The sequence below is a fragment of the Podarcis erhardii genome (genome assembly GCF_964252035.2).
Source record: "Podarcis erhardii genome assembly, chromosome: 9".
Classification (NCBI taxonomy): Eukaryota; Metazoa; Chordata; class Lepidosauria; order Squamata; family Lacertidae; genus Podarcis; species Podarcis erhardii.
Window position 1 is genome coordinate 59,187,732 of NC_138512.1, and position 18,798 is coordinate 59,206,529.

Below are 18,798 nucleotides of genomic sequence, written 5' to 3' on the forward strand. Positions count from 1 at the left end.
GCTCCGCATCTGTTACCCTTAGATGTTAGAAGTCCCCTCTGAGTCCGTCCCTCCCCTGCACCAATTTAAGAGGCTTGTACTGCTCCACCTTTTCCTCTCTTTCCTTTTCCGCAGGGTCTTCCTGCCCCCCTGTCTTCCCTCTTTCCGGGACTCCCCAGAGGCTGAGTCTTCTCCCGCCTGCTCCCCCCTCCTTCGTGCTTTGGCACCAGGCTCCTCCTCAGAGCTCTCCTCATTTCCGCGCGCCTCTATATTTGAACTTGGCGCGCGTACGTTGCCTCTGACCTTCCTTTCTACAGTTACGCTGCTCTCGGTACTACACTCCTCCCTTTCAGGCAGGACGTCTTGCTCCGAACTCCTCCCCCTTCCTCCTTCCTGTCCTGCTCTTTCTGACACACTGGCAACTCCCCCCCCTCCACTCCTTTCCGACGGGGGAGCTGGTCCCGCTTTGCCACTCCCACTGGGGATTCCCTCTTCGTTCCCCTCTTTCTGACTGCTTCCCTCTCTATTGCCCCTTGGCCTGACCAGGGGGGCTCCCTTCTGGGAATCCTCTGATTCGCTAGACGGACTTTGGGACAACCTCGGCTCGTTGTCGTCCTCTTCCTCCTCGCCCTCGCTCTCTGTCTCCTCTCTCCCTAAAACCCTGACATCCATCCCCCCCTCGAAGCCCCCCCTTCCCCCCTTCCGCTCATCGGGTGCAGGTTGTGGAAGCTGCCGCTCTTCAGAGGCGGACGCAGGATACAGATTCTGCACCTCCATCTCCTCTGTTTGCAGTTCGTTGTACGAGTGTTCGAATTCGGGTTCTTGACCCAAGGTGTTCTCTTCTCCCTCCTCCATTGGTACCTGGTCCGGTGCTGCCTGCCAAGGTCCCGTCAGCCATTTCCTGCGCCAGTCCTCCTCTGGTTGCTCGTCCCACCAATAAGAGGGTTCTGTGTCCACCCCCGAACACGATCCCCTGGGCGAGTTGGAGTCCGGCGACCTTTCTTCGGCTGAAGAAAAGCCGTGGAAAGTGCTGCCTGAACATGTGGGCGTAAAGAGCCAGTCATCAAAGTACTCGGCTGGCATGGGTCTATGAGGGAAAAGGGCATGGAACTCGTCTTTTAAAAGAGGTTCGTCTAAGGCGTAGCCCGGCACCCAACCATTGGCACTGACTGGGGCACCCTCTCTGACTAGAAAATATTCTACTCCCTCTTGCCCCCATCTCGAGTCCAGGATCTCTGTGACCTCGTTGAGTGGTTCGGCCCTAGGCGCCCTCTCCCTCTCCTGTGACTTAGTGTGTTGTTGCGTGACTGTGTCAGACTCCTGAAACCTGTGCGGTGCCTTGTAGGGAGTGAGCACCGATCTATGAAAGACCGGGTGCACTCTGGAACCTTCGGGGAGGGCTAGTCGAAAGGCTACAGGGTTGATTTTAGCCTCCACCTGGTACGGCCCTAACTGCCTGTGCCCCAGCTTCTTCTTGGCCAACGACTTGGCTGGCATCGCTTGGGCCGCTAACCACACCCAGTCCCCCACCTGGATCTCCTCTCCCTCTCTCCTGTTTTTGTCAGCCTGCACCTTATATGCTTGCTTGGCCAGCTCTAAATATCTCCGCAACTCTTCGTGCACCTCCTGCAGCTCCGCTGCAAACTGGTCGGCTCCTTGCGGCACCCCCTCTCCCGGTGCCACGAACCCCGGGAAGGTTCTGGGATGACGACCATTGTTCGCGAAAAACGGCGTCACCCCCGTGGACGCGTGCTTCGTGTTGTTATAGGCAAACTCTGCCATCGGCAGGTAGTCCACCCAAACTGCTGGTCGCTGGTTGGCGTAACATCTCAGGTACTGCTGCATGATCGCGTTGACCCTCTCAGCTTGGCCGTTGGTTTGTGGGTGTCTCGCCGACGTGAGGTTGATCTTGACGTTCAGGATACCTAAAAGCTTCTGCCAAAAATTGGAAACAAACTGGCGCCCCCTGTCGGACAGGATGGACTGCGGCAGCCCATGCACCTTGAACACGTGATCGATGAAGAGTTTGGCAGTCTGTTCCGCCGTCGCCACCTTTGCGCATGGAATGAAGTGCGCCATCTTGGTGAACAGGTCCACAACCACCAGTACCGCCGTCTTCCCCCTGGAGCTGGGCAGGTCAGTAACGAAGTCCAGAGCTACCCTCTCCCACGGTTGCTGTGGCGTTTCCAGCGGTTCCAACAGCCCCGCTGGCTTCTGGTGTACTGGCTTGAACCTCTGACAAGTGTCACACCTGGCGACGTAATCCGCTACCTCTCCACGCATCCGGGGCCACCAAAAGTCTCTTGCCACCAGTTCTATTGTCTTCTCCTTACCGAAGTGGCCCGCACTGGGGGCGTCGTGCAACTGCTGCAGAACCTTTGCGCGAAGCTCGTCGCTTGGCACGTAGAGGGCACCTTTGCGAGTTAGCAGCCCGTCGCGTAGTTGGAACTCTTCGCCACTCTGCACACCTCTGCGCAATTCCTCCATCTTGGACTGTGCGAACTGATCCACTTGCAACGCGCGTCGCACCGCGTCCAGATCTACTGTGGCGGCAGCGCACGACCACGCCTGCGGTGCGAAAATGTGCTTGGCTGCTACAGGCGCCGCTTCATCGAGATATTGCGGTTTCCTGGATAGCGCATCGGCTATAACGTTGGAATCTCCTGGGACGTACTCTATCCGAAAGTCGAAATCCGCGAAGAATTCCGCCCAGCGCATGTGCCTCTGGCTTTGGAGCTTCGCCGTGCGCCAATACTCTAGGTTCTTGTGATCCGTGCGGACCTGTACTGTGTGCTTGGCTCCTATGAGGAAGTGTCGCCACGCTTTGAAAGCTGCGTGAATGGCTAACAGCTCCCTGTCCCATATGGTGTAGTTTTGCTCCGCTTTGCTGAGCTTTCTGGAGTAAAAGGCACCGGGTCTCCAGTTGCCATGTGGATCTTCTTGCAGGAGTACGGCTCCAACTGCTCTGTCTGACGCGTCGGTCTCTACTCGCATGGGCTTGCCTGGATTCACGTGCAGCAGCTGCTCCTCGGAGGCGAAAAGGCTTTTAAGCTTCCGAAAAGAGCGCTCTGCCTGTTCCGTCCACACGAACCTCTTCTTCTTGGAACTCAGAGTGTCCGTGATCGCTGCCGTCTCCTTTGCAAAACCTCTGATGAATTTGCGGTAGAAGTTGGCGAAGCCGATGAATCTCTGGACTTCCTTCCGATTGCGGGGGCTCTTCCAGTCCAACACCGCGCGGACCTTGGCGCTGTCCATGGCCAGCCCCTTGTCAGACAGCTTGTAGCCTAGGAAATCCACCTCCGTCACATCAAACTGGCACTTCTCTAACTTGGCGTAGAGCCTGTTCTCCCGTAGTCTTTGCAGGACTTCCTTTACGTCCTTCTCATGGGCCTCCTCCGTTTCCGAAAAGATCAGGATGTCGTCGAGGAAACACACGCATTTCTTGTAGAGAAGTCCCGCTAGCACGTGATGCATAAATGCTTGGAAGACGTGAGATCCATTTTGGAGACCAAATGGCATAACTCTGTATTCGTACGTGCCCAGAGGCGTGAACATGGCCGTCTTCCACTCATCGCCCTCCCGGATGCGTATGAGGTTATACGCTCCACGCAGATCCAATTTGGTGAAGATCTTCCCCTTCCTTACGGTTGCCAGGAGATCATCTATCTTGGGCATGGGGAAGGCCTTGGGTTTGGTCTTACTGTTTATGAATCGATAGTCCACAATGAGTCTTTTTTGGGGCGTGTCCTTTTTCTTTACAAAGAAAACAGGACTGCCCCCCACCGCTTTCGATTCTCGGATGAATCCGCGCTTCAAATTGTGCTCTATGAACTCCCTGAGTTCTTGCATCTCGTCCTCAGACATGGAATACAGCTTTGCAGTCGGCAACTGCGCCCCTGGCACCAGGTCGATGGCACAATCATAAGGCCTGTGGGGCGGCAACTGGTCAGCTTCCTTCTCGCAGAAAACCTCCAGGAACCCCTCGTACTTGCGGGGTACTGCCTGCACCATGCCAAGTTGCAACTGCTGCTCAGCTCCCTCCTCCTGGCTGGACTGGATGCAATGTTGAGCACAGTACGATGAGCAAAAGGTGATCTGCCGTTGGTACCACGCTACAGCAGGACTGTGTCTCTCCAGCCAACTCATGCCTAATACTATAGGCGTGTCTGAAAGGCGGGTGACATTGAAGCTGATGACTTCTCGATGATTTCCAATCCTCATCACCATGGGAGGCGTCTGTTGCACAACTTGTCCTCCTAGCAATTTCCTGCCATCCACCGTGACTACGTTCAGAGGTGTTGTCGCTGGCAGAAGCGCTATGCGATGCTGCTTGACAAAGTGCGTCCCCACAAAATCTGCGTTGCTCCCAGAATCAATCGTGATGGGGACTTCCAGGGTGGTTCCATTCGGCAACTGAAGTGTTGCAGTGAGCTGCACCGCTGGCTTGGGTGGTAAAGGGTCTGTGCGTTGCAAAAGCGCTGGGGACTGCTCTACAGATTCGCCTGGCTGAGCCCCAGCAGCTCTGCTTCCAGCCAGGCACTGTCGTTTCCCTGAGGTTGCTCTGCTTGCATCATTTCTGCTGCAACAGTTGCTAAAGCTGCAGTGTGTTTCTGCAGCCTCTGGGGACACTCTTTCGCCATGTGCTGTGCACTGTCGCAAATGTAACACTTCCTGGTCCCTCTAGGAGGCTTTGCCTTCACTGCACCGGAAGCTGGGGCTCTGGCTGTTGCTTGAGCCTTAGCACCACCAAGTTCCATGGGCTCCTCCCCCTGCCTTCCCAGTGGCGAAGGATGTGACTGACTGAACTCCCTGGGGATGAAAGAAGACGTCCTCGCTGGTGGACGCACCTGACGTTCTTCCTCAGTGTGCCAAGGACGTCCCTCGTGCCGTATCCCAATCGCCAAAGCCCTCTGCACAAGCTCCTCCAGGGTCTGGGGTCTGTCTCCCCTGGCAAGTTCATCCTTAATGGGACCGCTGAGCCCCTCCCAGAACAAATCCCTCACAGGTGCACAATCCTTCTCCCAGCTTAGCGCAGTCAGTAAAGCAAAAAATCTAGAATGGTACTGACGCACAGTGGCTTTGCCTTGCCGCAATCCAAAAATTTCCCTGCGTGCAAGATCCACATCTACAGTTGACTGGAAGCAGGCATCCATCGCTTTAATGAATTCATCTGCATCGCGGCGGGCAGGGCCATCTTCACGCCACAAATTGCGCAACCAGTCTCTGGCCGGCCCATGCAAGTGAGAAACAATAAACCCCACTTTCTCCTCCTCATCTTTAAAGTCATGACGAAGCAAGTGCAATGCATACAAAACGTCTGCTCTGAAACTGGGGTAGTGCTTCAGGTTCCCATCGAAGTGGGTGACTAGGCCGCCCCCCCTCCGTCCAAGTCCAATCCCCTCTGATCTGGATCCTGGGAACCCTTCCCTGCTTGCACGTTCCCACCTTGTTTGCAGGTCCTGGCAGCGCTTCTCCATTTCGTCATGCTTCTTCTGAGACGCAAGGACTGCAGCAGTGAGTTCGGAAACTGTAGTTCGCAGCGCTGTCAACTGCTCCTCCGCACTCATGGCTGTCACCGTTCGTGAGCTTTGCAAAAAAAAAAATTTTGCGTTCTTTGGAGGGGACTTTCTGTCAGAGCCACCCTGGGTCCCAGCTCACAAGAGACCAAAGTCCAGTCCAAGCTATATACAAAAGGTTTTATTGAAGATCATTGTCGTCATTACATCCAAACTCCGTGGCTCCGCATCTGTTACCCTTAGATGTTAGAAGTCCCCTCTGAGTCCGTCCCTCCCCTGCACCAATTTAAGAGGCTTGTACTGCTCCACCTTTTCCTCTCTTTCCTTTTCCGCAGGGTCTTCCTGCCCCCCTGTCTTCCCTCTTTCCGGGACTCCCCAGAGGCTGAGTCTTCTCCCGCCTGCTCCCCCCTCCTTCGTGCTTTGGCACCAGGCTCCTCCTCAGAGCTCTCCTCATTTCCGCGCGCCTCTATATTTGAACTTGGCGCGCGTACGTTGCCTCTGACCTTCCTTTCTACAGTTACGCTGCTCTCGGTACTACACTCCTCCCTTTCAGGCAGGACGTCTTGCTCCGAACTCCTCCCCCTTCCTCCTTCCTGTCCTGCTCTTTCTGACACACTGGCAACTCCCCCCCCTCCACTCCTTTCTGACGGGGGAGCTGGTCCCGCTTTGCCACTCCCACTGGGGATTCCCTCTTCGTTCCCCTCTTTCTGACTGCTTCCCTCTCTATTGCCCCTTGGCCTGGCCAGGGGGGCTCCCTTCTGGGAATCCTCTGATTCGCTAGACGGACTTTGGGACAACCTCGGCTCGTTGTCGTCCTCTTCCTCCTCGCCCTCGCTCTCTGTCTCCTCTCTCCCTAAAACCCTGACACATAATTATGACTTGGGGGGCAAATGATTAGTCTGGTTTTAGAGATGAAATTGTGAACAACTTAGGGATTGAATCTGACTAAAAAAATCAAGGGGGTAACATTAGGTGCAAACGAATATAAAATCAAAGCGTATGCGGATGATGTGGTTATTACGGTGGAAGAACCTTTAGAGAGTATAAAAGCCCTTCTGGTTGAGACAGAGGAATTTGGTAAACTTGCAGGCTTTAAATTGAACAAGATTAAGACAAAAATGATTGTAAAAAACATGGATCAGGACAAGGCAGTAACAATACAACAACTAACCGGAATTGAAGTTGTTAAAAAGATAAAATATTTAGGGATTTGGATTACCAACAAAAATATTGACTTATACAAAAATAATTACGTCCCGGTTTGGAATAAAATCAAAAAAGATTTAGAGGTTTGGGCCAGAATGAAATTATCGTTATGGGGTAGAATATCCATGGTGAAGATGATGCTGTTACCTAAATTGCTGTTTCTGTTTCAAACAATCCCCATTTTAAAGGGAACAAAGAATTTTAAAGAATGGCAAAGAACCATCTCAAGATATGTCTGGGAAGGGAGGAAGCCCAGAATTAAATATAAGCTGTTAACGGACGCTAAAGAAAGAGGGGGCTTCGCCCTCCCAGACATGAGACTTTATTATGAAGCGACATGCCTTTGCTGGATAAAAGACTGGGTTAGGCTGGAAAACGGAGGGTTGTTAGATTTGGAAGGCTATAACAACAAATTCGGGTGGCATGCGTACCTATGGAAGGACAAAAAGAGGGTTCATAAGGGGTTTACCAGTCACATTTTTAAGGGTCCACTAATAGAGGTCTGGGACAGATATAAGAACATATTAGAGCCGAAAACACCACACTGGCTTTCCCTACAAGAGTTAATGAGTGTTAAAAAAGTTAACATGGAAGAAAAGTGGGGGAAGCTTGAAGATATGGTTATAAAGGAAGGGGGAAAGTGGAAAGTAAAACCTTATGACCAGATAAAATCATTTACTCAGGGCTGGCTTCACTACTTTCAGATAAACGAATTTTTTAAGTTGGAGATGAAAGAAAGGGGATATGAGGAAAAAGAATCTACATTTCAAAAGGAGATAGTAAGTAGTGAAGTTAAGAATCTTTCCAAAATGTATAAAATACTACTAGAGTGGCATACGAAGGATGAGGAGGTGAAGTCAGTGATGGTGGAATGGGCAAGAGATCTCGGGCACAATATATTAATGGAAGACTGGGAAAGGCTCTGGAAAGTAAATATAAAATTTACGGCCTGTATGTTACTTAAGGAAAATGTGATGAAGATGCAATACAGGTGGTATATTACACCCGTGAAATTGGGCAAGATGTTTAAAGTAGATAACAAATGCTGGAAATGCAAACAAAAGGAGGGGACCTTCTACCATCAATGGTGGGAGTGTAAAAAGGTTAAAAATTTCTGGGAAGAAATATATAATGAATTAAAAAAGATGTTAGGTTACACCTTTGTGAAAAAACCAGAGGCCTTCTTACTTTGCATCATTGGAAAGGACATTAGGAAAAAGGATTATAAACTCTTCCAATATGCGGTTACGGCAGCTAGAATTGTGATAGCTCAGAGATGGAAACAGGAAGAAATCCCAACGGTGGCAGAATGGAGAACAAAACTAACAGAATATGCCGAGTTAGATAAATTAACAGGGAAAATAAGATATTTAAAAGATCAGACGTTTATTGAAGATTGGGGAAAATTTGTAAGTTACCTGGAAAATAAATGTTCAGTAAATACAACGTTAGTGGGGTTCAAAGAGGCTGTGTGAAGGGTCAACAAGTATTGTTTAAGCTGAAATAATATTTAAAGGAGGTACGAATGGCAATATAAAAGAGGAAATGTGATAATAAGATTTAAATGCGAATGAATGTCAATACCGCTGAAGGAAGTTCAAACTGTATAAGAAAGGATAAACTTCGAATACATTGTATATATAACTGAATTTAATAAAGTTTTCTTCAAAATGCAAAAAAAAAAAAAAAAAATCTGACTATCCCAATCCATTCCCGCCATGACAACAAGTCATTAAGAGTTTAACAGACCAAGAGTTGCTCCTTGGCAAACACTGTAGCAGTTGGTTAATTAAAATCCGCTTTACGTATCATACCCTTCAACATTTCTCCAAAGAAAATAGGGACGTCCCTTTCCATAATGATAATTTCACTATTTATACCTCACATGCATCTTACTGGGTTGCCCCAGCCATTCTGGGCAGCTTCCAACACATATAAAAACATAATTCTTATTTTATTATTTAATTACTTATACATTGCCCATCTGGTTGGGTTTCCCCAGCCACATAATAAAACATTAAATATTTTAAAAAACTTCCTTATATAGGATTGCCTTCGTACAGCTGGGAAGGGGGGCGTGTTGAATAATTCCATACCATCCAACATTTCTCCAATGAAAACAGGGACATCCTAAGGAAAAACATGACATTCTAGGATAAAATCAGAAACTGGAACAGCTTCTCTAAATCAGGGATGTCCCTGGAAAACAGGGACACTTAGAGGGTCTGACATATGTGGGACTACTCTAGAGTCAGCTATTCATGCAGTGAAACCACTGGATTTTCCAAGATGAAGCACATAGAAAGGGGATAATTGTACAATTATTGGAAGCACGACATTATAGCTTGCGAATTTTAAGGAGAATATTTGCATTTATGATTATGAATTCTAAATCTTGTCTTGTATCAGATCTTTTCTGACATCAGACTTAGGTTCTAGGAAACTACAATGAGCAAACATAATTAAAATATTTCACAACGAGCATTCTTAAGAAACTCCTATTCTCACAGAGCTACAGTTCTCTGAGTGGTTTAACAATCAATCCCTCTTCCCCGAGAGCTCTGGAAATTGTACCTCTCTGAGGTATATAGCAGTTTAATTGTATCTCAGAATACTAAACTTCTAATTTAAATGATTTTTTTGACGAAGAGATCAATTTTAGAATGCTATTTGATAACTAATGTTGTTTCTCGAGTGCATTATTGAGGTCATTCTCTGGAACTCAGCCATATAATGAACATATCTATTCATTACACCCAGACAGGTAATCTACAGAAAATCAAAGCAGTAAATTGTGACTCTTAATAAGCACTGATAAAAGATTTCAAATCAGTCTGTGATCAGAGAGCTAAAGATGTTGGGGCATTTCCATCCTCAGGCTTCTCAAACAATATATCTCTAAAAGGGCTAATTTAAAAGCATGCATTGTGTTTCCTACTTCCAGTAACACAGAAAGTTGGAGGATGGCGACATCTCTATCTCTCCCCCGCCCCCACACGCACCAACCCACAGGAATTGACCTTCCTTTTGAGGTTAGAATGACAAAGAACACAGAAGTCCTAAGATAAAATGTGCAGTGTTTGAAGTAAAGTAAGAATTTCTCACACATTTCCATATTCTTTCCGTTATTAATGCACAACCATTTTTAAACTGGGTTTATTATTCTCCCAAGAGAGCATAATTTTATTTTGTTTTATTGTGTTATTATTTTGTTTTCTAATTCACAACTTTTTAAAAAGAAAAATCACTTGCGCCTTGCATGATACAGTAAACACTACAGACTTCAAATGGTAAATCTGAAAGGAGCCCTCTTCAGAACTTTGAACAGGTACAGGTTTAAGTCAGTGACTTCCATTCAGATAACTAGGGCAGTTTCTGCAGACGCGGGAGTGTGCATCTGATCTCCAGTACTACATAGAAATGGCTGAGTTCATACAGCTGAGTTTTAGTTCCTGTTTCCACATAGCTGTTTCCAGTGTCTGTGTAATTCTTGGAATCTGGTCAAAGCAAGTGTGTAAATAGCATATGTTTCATTCCAACTCCAGTTTTACATAGAGCCAGAACGGAGAATACATCTCATTTCTGGTCCACTTGATGGAGTGGAGAAGGTGTACACAGCCCATCCAACGGTCCATGTCACCATGCTGCCACCATCCCCAGGTGTACCTGTGGGAACGGAATGTCTGAATCGCCTAGGATTCACATAGGAATCACCTAGGAGAAAATGGCTGCTTGGAAATCAGTTGTGAGATTTTCATCTCTGTGTTGGCACAGTGCAGGTGGCATTTGAACACTCCATTTCCATGTTTGGAAATGCAAAGGCAGGGTTGGTACACTGGGTGAAAAGGGAGGAATAGTGTGTGCTCACTTCCTTCCATACAGTGGGTCAGATTGCGGGGAAAGTATAGCCCACTGGGTAAGTGACACACCTTGCTAAGAGGTCTAATGTTCCTTCTGTGTTATGCAAGTAGTACACAATGAGGATGAGCCAAGGTTTCTAGCTGTACCCAGACCAGGATGGGAGCAACAATGGAGCTATGCAGCTACATGAATGGGAGAGGCTTTACAGAGAGAATGAGACTGAGCAGCCATAGCCCTCTAGACATATTTTTTTTACTACAACTCCCATCAGCCTCATCAATAGATAGGGATGATGGGAATCATAGTCCAACAATGTCTGGAGGGGTCACCATTCTCCATTTATGCAGCTTTCCAAAAGTTAGTATCTTGAGTGATTTCCTATCCCTGATTCAGGGCATGCTAAACATTCTGGACTTCTGTTCCAAGATGCAGATCAAAAAAAGTTAAGCATCTGAATTTTTATTACCGACTTTTTAAAATTGTGACTATGTTTCTAGGTTGAAAAACAATACAAAACAAGGTAAGTCTGATGTCTGGCTGTTGCGATTATGACATTTATCTTCATGAAGGTGGTGAGAAGCAGTAACTCAAGTGTGGCATAACCATTAGTGAAGTATTCTATCATTGCCTCTCATGTGAACTGAAGATGGATGTCATAAAAGATGAGTCATTATGTATGCTTCGGATTTATTTACAGAGCACATTCAGTTGTACCAAAATTACAGAGACAATTGAATGAACTAGGACTTGCTATTGAGTAGGCAAACTATGTATAGGATTGCACTGTTAGGCTACAATCCTATACTCCAGGCATGGGCAGACTTCAGGCTTTCAGGATCTCCTTTGCTTATTTACTAGATCCCTGGAGTCCATGTACCACAGACCCAAGTGCAAAATAGCCCTATGGCTGAACCACTAGTGTTTCCAAACCAGATGCCCTCAACTAGGGATGGTGGTGAGGATTTGATTCACTTCACAGTTGAATGTGAATTTATAAAATCAACATTTTCTGAAACACAGCTGTCTTTCAAAATTCAAAACAAAATAAAAAAATTCCTTCCAGTAGCACCTTAAAGACAAACTAAGTTAGTTCTTGGTATGAGCTTTCGTGTGCATGCACACTTCTTCAGATACACTGAAACAGAAGTCACCGGACCCTTCTATATAGTAAGAAGGTGGGGAGGGGTATTACTCAGAAGGGTGGTGGGATTGGGTGATTGGCAGATAGCTGTGATGAGCCTGTTGACGACTCTTAACGACTGCAATAGGTCTTACAGGAAAAAGCAAGGGGTGAGAAGGTGAAAAATGGCTTTGTCATGTATAATGAGATAAGAATCCAATAGACATTCGACATAGGCATGCACACGAAAGCTCATACCAAGAACTAACTTAGTTGGTCTTTAAGGTGCTACTGGAAGGAATTTTTTTATTTTGTTTTGACTATGGCAGACCAACACGGCTACCTATCTGTAACTGTTTCAAAATTCACACATCCAAATTTTGCAGTGCAGTTCTCCAGCTAAAACTATACAAATTTTGCAGTGCAGTTCTCCAGCTATAACATACAAAACTGCATTATAGTAGGGGAAATGACCTCATAAAAAGCTATATTGTGTATAGTAGGAGAAATAGCAAAATGTATGTAGGAGGATAAATTCACACAAAAATATTGACAAATTTTCATGAGGACTTTGTAAGTAAGTAAATAAATTGCACTGATGTGGAAATGTGGAGGACTGATTAATAGAAGATTGAAAAAATAAGGAACTGAGAGAAAACGAAATCAACATTTTCATCCATCCTAAGCCTTGCCATTGTCTTTGTGAACATTTACACCTGCATAAAATAAATATGCAGAGTATAGGACTGTGTGTTACTTATCCTTAGGAAAGCTATCAGTACAGGGAATCTTTAATTTGACACGTTCTCATAATTGCAACATGTAACAAAAAATACTGAATGAAATTTGCTCCAGCAAATTTGCTGCAGTCTAGAGAGAGGCCATTGTTTTTTATGGAAATGGAAAATGATGTCATGGGGACACCATTGTCATGTAGGGGGTTTCAGAGGCTTCCCCAAAGATATGAGGGGATCATGGGCCCTGCCAGTGTCACATTTAGCATGCATCAGAAGGAGCTCTATGCATGTTTTGATACATCAGGGCAGATCTTAGATTTCTTATGGGCAAGAACTCTACAAACACATGTTGGAACACCCCTACACAGAGTCCCTGTTCACATGTGCCAAATGTGTGGCAAGAAGAGGATGACCATAGCACCTGGAGAGACAGGCTTAGCTTGTGCAATCCCATGAGCCCTTGCATGCATTTCTTGAAGGTATTGAGAACTTATCTGAATATATTGCCTCTGATTAATGGACAGGGTTTCCCAGGTTTTCAAAGCGCTCAAAAATCCTCAAAAGCTATGAACAGAAACGAGTGTGCCCATCCAAATGATAGGCAATGGGGCCTTTTCCACACAGTTTTTTTAGAGACGTTGTCTCAGCCTTAGAAGTAAGTGAGAAAGGCAACTGTGTTTTGCATTCATGTGATGATTGCCCATTTAGAGTCTGGTGGCTGGACTGGACAGACTCAGCCCGGGGACAAATAACTCATTCTTCTGCACTATAAATGTGCAATAATACTCACTTTAGGTTAAAGTCACACTGTTATTCATTAATGCCAGTTATATTCATTTAGTTTAAGGAAACATTATAGCCATTTGTCCTTAGAGACTGCCTACTTAATGAAAGTATTCTCTTTTAAAAGCCTTCTGTTATAACTCTTTTGCTGAAAGGTTAATTCTGATGACTTCACTCCAGATAACTTTCAAGGATCCCTGTTGATAAAGGAGCCAAAGAGCCAAATTCTTGGGACAATGGCCTGGCACAAAGCCAAGGACAACGTTGCCTGCCCTATCATTCTGAGGCTTATGGAGAGGGTTTTAAAGTTAAATGTCTGAAGCATGATCAGTAAATAACTCCAACTAAAAGCCAAGGAATGTATATCTCCAATTTAAAGTGGGTGCTCGAGGGACAGTCAAAAAGCACAGGGCAAGTGTCACTTTCACATTTCAAAAAGTTGCCCTTGAGCTTCATTCGAGAGCCCTTAAAATGTGATCCTAGCCTCTTCAGTTCTTGAAGAAGAGTGCACTGGGCACAGAACAGCAAAGAGACCTGCCAGTGAGCAACTTGCTCTGGTAATGCTTCAGACCAGACCAGTCTTTGATGCTTTGACATTGCGAACCCGCTCTCAGGCTCCACCTCTTTCAAAAAGTGGTAGGCCCAGCGGTGGAGGAAGCCTTTGGGGCACCTGGGGCAGCGTGCCCAGGGGCGGGGAGCAGCGCCCATAGGGATGGTACGGCCTGTGCCTTCCCTAGGGGTGCCACACGCCCCATGCCATCCCTATGGGCACCCTTAGGGAGAGACAAGATGGGGTGCACTGTGGGGCCTCAGCTGCCCTACAGCTGGGCGGGAGGCAGCCGGCAGACAGTGTGGAGCCCATGGGTTCTGAGATGTGTAGCTCGTGTGCGCTACAGGCCCTGCAGTCAGTGCCACCAGCCATTTTGTCATCCCCCGTCAGGGTGGCACCTGGGGCGAACCACACCCCCACACCCCAATTCCTATGCCCCTGGGCAGGCCTCTGCCTTGGAGCCTAATGCTCTGTCGTCTCTCGAGGAGCCCAATTGACAATTGGAATCTGGATCTTATTGACTGTCTGGGCTGAACCTACAGGCTACCGGATATTGAACAGAATTGCTAATTACAGAACGATGGAGATTCTTTTTCTATGGAGAATATCCAAATAATTGGCCTCCGCCACATGACTCAGTTTTTAAAATATCACATTTGTACAGCAGAAGAGCTGCTTATGGGAAAGCAGTTCCCTTGTGGCTACAGTGTCACTGAAAAGGTATATCACATGAACATTTTTGAAACTGAAAGGATTCACATTTAGTAAGAATGCAAATTACTATGTCCTGAATTGTGGTTTTGAAAATGTGGAACGCTGTGATCATTGTACTTTGGGGTGCTTGTACGCAAGACTGCCTTGCAATGTTGGTTGTTGCACAGTCAAAATGGATACATGGGTGATATTATTATTATTATTATTATTATTATTATTATTATTATTATTCTGTCTTACCCACCCAGAGTGAATGTCAGCCATTTAAAATGCAACACAAAAAAGTTCAAAGCAAGCAACAATCACAAAAGTTGAGTGTGTCCCATCAATATATATTTCAGGTGTCCAAGACACCATTTCACCTCCAGAGCAAAGAAGGGAAAGAGATGACTTACTGCTAACAATCTAGAACAGTCTTATGCAGGTTTGAGGTCTCTTTGGCCTTAGGTTTTTCAAAAACCCTGGGAAAGGAGGATCTATTTAGCTGTTGCCACAACCTCTATGGAAACCTTCAGCAAAAACTTGGTTCCCTCCAGAAGTTTTAGACAACAACTCCCATCTGCCCCAGCCAGCACAGTATGCTGGCTAGGGCTGATGGGAGTTGTAGTCAAAAATATCTAGAGGAGACCAGTTTGTGAAGACTGCTCTGTGGTGCACAGAGAGCCCTAAATAGGCAAAATGGATCCTGTCAGAACTATTCACTAAGTGTCTGAGGAGCCAGCAAATCGGCCAAATCCCAGCTTAACATCAGCACCTTAATCATCTCTGTCCAATTCACTTCCAGCCATTATTGCACTCATAGTGTCAAGAAAGTGGAAAATATTTGTATTTCTTCAAGTACTCTGAATTGACTGGTGATGGGTGAATCTGTTTCCTACCTGTGTCATTTTCAAAATTTTCACCCATCGTTCCATTCCTTCCATATCCACAACAATCTGCCATTTTGAAAAAGAACTCAAAATATTTTTTTTAAAGTGTGTTTTAATATGTATTTAAGTGTGTGTGTGTTTTCTCTTAAGAATACATTTTTAAATACATATGTTTAAACTGCCAAGAAAATGTGCAAACCAGAAAAGGACTACAGTATTGGAAAATATTTGGCAGAGGTTATTATCTCTTGGCATCACAGCTTTCCCCTTTTTGTCCTTTCTCTTCCAACTTCTGTCTTTAATGCCATCGTCACCAGTGCATTTTCTTTGGAGGACCACTATGAGATTGGAGTGATGGATAGAGGGTCAGTGATTTATTTGTTTCCCAACTCCACCTTGACACCTCTTGTATTTCTAGGTTGGGCACATACAGTAGGGGCAGCCGGTAGCTCTCAGGAAGCCAAATTATACCTCCAAACAGCATTAATCTAATGCCTTTATCACCATCAATCAATCAATCAATCAATCAATCAATCAATCAATCTTTATTACTGTCCAGAGACCCGACAAATCATTACAAAACAATACACAATTCATACAGCCTACCTCCAGGTTAAACAAGCATTTTGTTTAGAATACAGTGGTGCCTTGCAAGACGAAAAGAATCCGCTCCGCGAATCTCTTCGTCTAGCGGTTTTTTCGTCTTGCGAAGCAAGCCCATTGACGGCTTAGCGGATTAGCGCTATTAGCGGTTTAGCGGCTTTTAGCGGCTTTTAGCGGCTTTTAGCGGCTTAGCGGCTTAGAAAAAGGGGGGGAAGGGAAAAAAAACCGCAGGAACTCGCAAGACATTTTTGTCTTGCAAAGCAAGCCCATAGGAAATTCGTTTTGCGAAGCACCTCCAAAACGGAAAACCCTTTCGTCTAGCGAGTTTTCCATCTTGCGAGGCATTCGTCTTGCGGGGCACCACTGTATAAGGATCATTTGTTCTTGCAACCACCGATAAAAACTTTGCCACTGCTAATGTTCTAGCATTTGTCCGGTCTTCCAGTAGGAACCTGACATAGTGAGCCTCTGATTTTCCTGGGGAAGGTACCAGCAAGGGTAGTATCTCCATCACTATTTTCCTTACTGGAAAGTCGAGAGGAGCGTCCTCTCCCCACACCCCACCCCACCATGGAGCGAGTTTCAGGTACTTAGGGATGGAGGAGAAATTTGATTAAGTTCACATTTAAAGGGGAACTTAATTCACACTTTCTGAAACAAGATGCCAACCAAACACTGTCATGCTTTGAAATTTGCACTGCTGTTCTCCAGCCACATAATGTGTACAAAAATGCATAAATGCATAAAACTAGTTTAAAGAGTGCACATAAATGCATACATTAGTAAAACTAATATTTAAAAATGCTTTATATCAGGTGAAATTGTGTATGTGTTGATTGGAAGAAATTCACACAAAAATGCTGGTGAATTTTCATAAGCAAAATTCACAAATTGCTGCATAAATGTAGATAACCGAATCTGAGATTGGGAAAATGAGAAATGGAGGGAACAGAAATTGATAAATATATCTATTCCTGGAAACCATGAAGAAGAATACTATCTGAAAAAGATTTTATTGGAAGCAAGTACCACTGAATTCAATGGGATGTACTTCCTAGTAAACATTGCCTCCCCTCCATCTCCATGCATAGGCTTATATTGCACTAGCAGCAGCACCCACCTGAAATGGCAGCCATCGTTGTCCCTGTGGTGGGTGAGACCTTATCCCTCCCTCTTTGAAGAGCAGGTGGAGGCAGAAGCAGACCCAGAGTAGCTCTGCCAAAGAAAATGCCTGGAAAGGCTTGCTATGAGGTTTCTCCACTAAGTACAGGGTACAGAAGCTGAACTGATGCAGCTCCTATCAACCGGCGCTTCACTTCCTGACTCCTCAAGGGGAAGTTTGCTTCACTGCAGAAGTGAATCACTCTCCAGAGAGCCTCACACACTGCTGATTTGTTGGGCTTCCTCCCAACGCCCATATCAAGGATGTACAAATGTGTGTATTTGTGATAACCATCATTGCTGGCAGCTGGATGGCACATTGTACGCCTCTTTCCAGCAAATCCTACGGCCACGTTGGTGCCAAACGTATTGCTCTGCTTTCCTTTGGACCACTTCAATGAGACCGAGGGGGGGGTCTTGTTGTCTGGGCAGCCCAGGACCTCCACGCACACAGGCTTGCACCCCGAGGAGGTCACTCTGGTGCTGCTAACACAGCAGTTTGCCTTCACCCCTGGAGTCGCACTCCATTGTCTCTCGAGACAGATAGACAGATGCCAACAACAACTTCCATCAGCCCCAGTCAGCATGGCTAGTGCTCAAGGATGATGGAAGCTGTAGACCAAAACATCTACAGGGCACAAGGTCAGTGAAGGCTAATGTGATCATCATCTAGATTACAGGTTACGGGTTTCATTAATCCCAGAAATTCAACATGTTACATTATTCAAAACGTTTTAAAGAGCACAAAGACTGAATGGGACTTTGGACGTCTTCCCTCCTGTAGAAAAGGATCTTTATCTCAGCCATGCAATTTTAATGCTCTGCCTTAGAAGGTGTTCAAAATCATAATGATTTAGCACCTCCAGGCTATTATGCCTTATATTAATTCACTATGTTGAGTTGGGAATAGAGGAGATATACGCTTAAGAAATCAGCTTCTAGGAAGCATTTTGCTTCTGTTTTGGGGAAGGGCCCTGGATCACTGGTAGCGATTCTGCTTTTTTATCCAGGTTCAATCCCTATTATCTCTAGGTAGGGATGGAAATGGCCTGAAAACCTAAAAGAGCTACTACCAGGCATTATCAACAATGGGTTAAAGATGCACTGTGTGAGGAGGGATCAGGCAATGGACTACTGCAGCTCTTGCTCCTACATATATATACATGAAGCAAGACCTCCTCCTTACATTTTATATGTGCTAAGAATTAAGCGGTTTCATTAAGAAAGGATCTGAGAATAAAACTGCTGCCAATATCAGAATGCCATTGTACAAAACTATAGTGCAATTGCCCTTGGAATATTATGTCCAGTGCGATGTGTGAATGAAGCTAACTGCCAGGCAGACTGTATGTAGGTAGGTACTGACTGCATGATTGGAGACCCTGAAGTTTTAGGCCTTTGGGTTTGCAGCTGAATTGATCCAATTTTATAGCCAACTATGCCTCTATAGCCCAGTCCTAAATGTCGCTTAGCAGTAAGTCCCATTGAGTTCAGCGGACCTTGCTTCCTTTTAAGCAGGCGTTGGGAACCTTTGATGCTCCAGCTGAACTACAATTACCACAATCTCAGGCCATTTGGCCATGCTTGTTGGGTTGATGGGAGGGCAAAAGGTTCCCAACACCTTCTTCTCAGGATTGCATATTTGTTCTCTCAATTTGCTTTAGGTTTTGTTTTTCCCATTCCAGCAGGGAATGGAGCT

At 45.9% G+C, this 18,798-nt stretch overlaps 1 protein-coding gene across 1 annotated transcript in view; it reads right to left on the minus strand.

Moving 5' to 3' along the window:
• BANK1 (B cell scaffold protein with ankyrin repeats 1) overlaps positions 1-17,231 on the minus strand; it is a 196,213-nt gene extending 178,982 nt beyond the window's left edge. Inside the window, exon 1 of the mRNA XM_081876829.1 lies at positions 17,059-17,231. Coding sequence (XP_081732955.1) covers positions 17,059-17,074 — 16 coding nt within the window. The 5' untranslated portion in view covers positions 17,075-17,231. The remainder of the gene's footprint in view (positions 1-17,058) is intronic.
• Between the last annotated feature and the right edge of the window lie 1,567 nt (positions 17,232-18,798).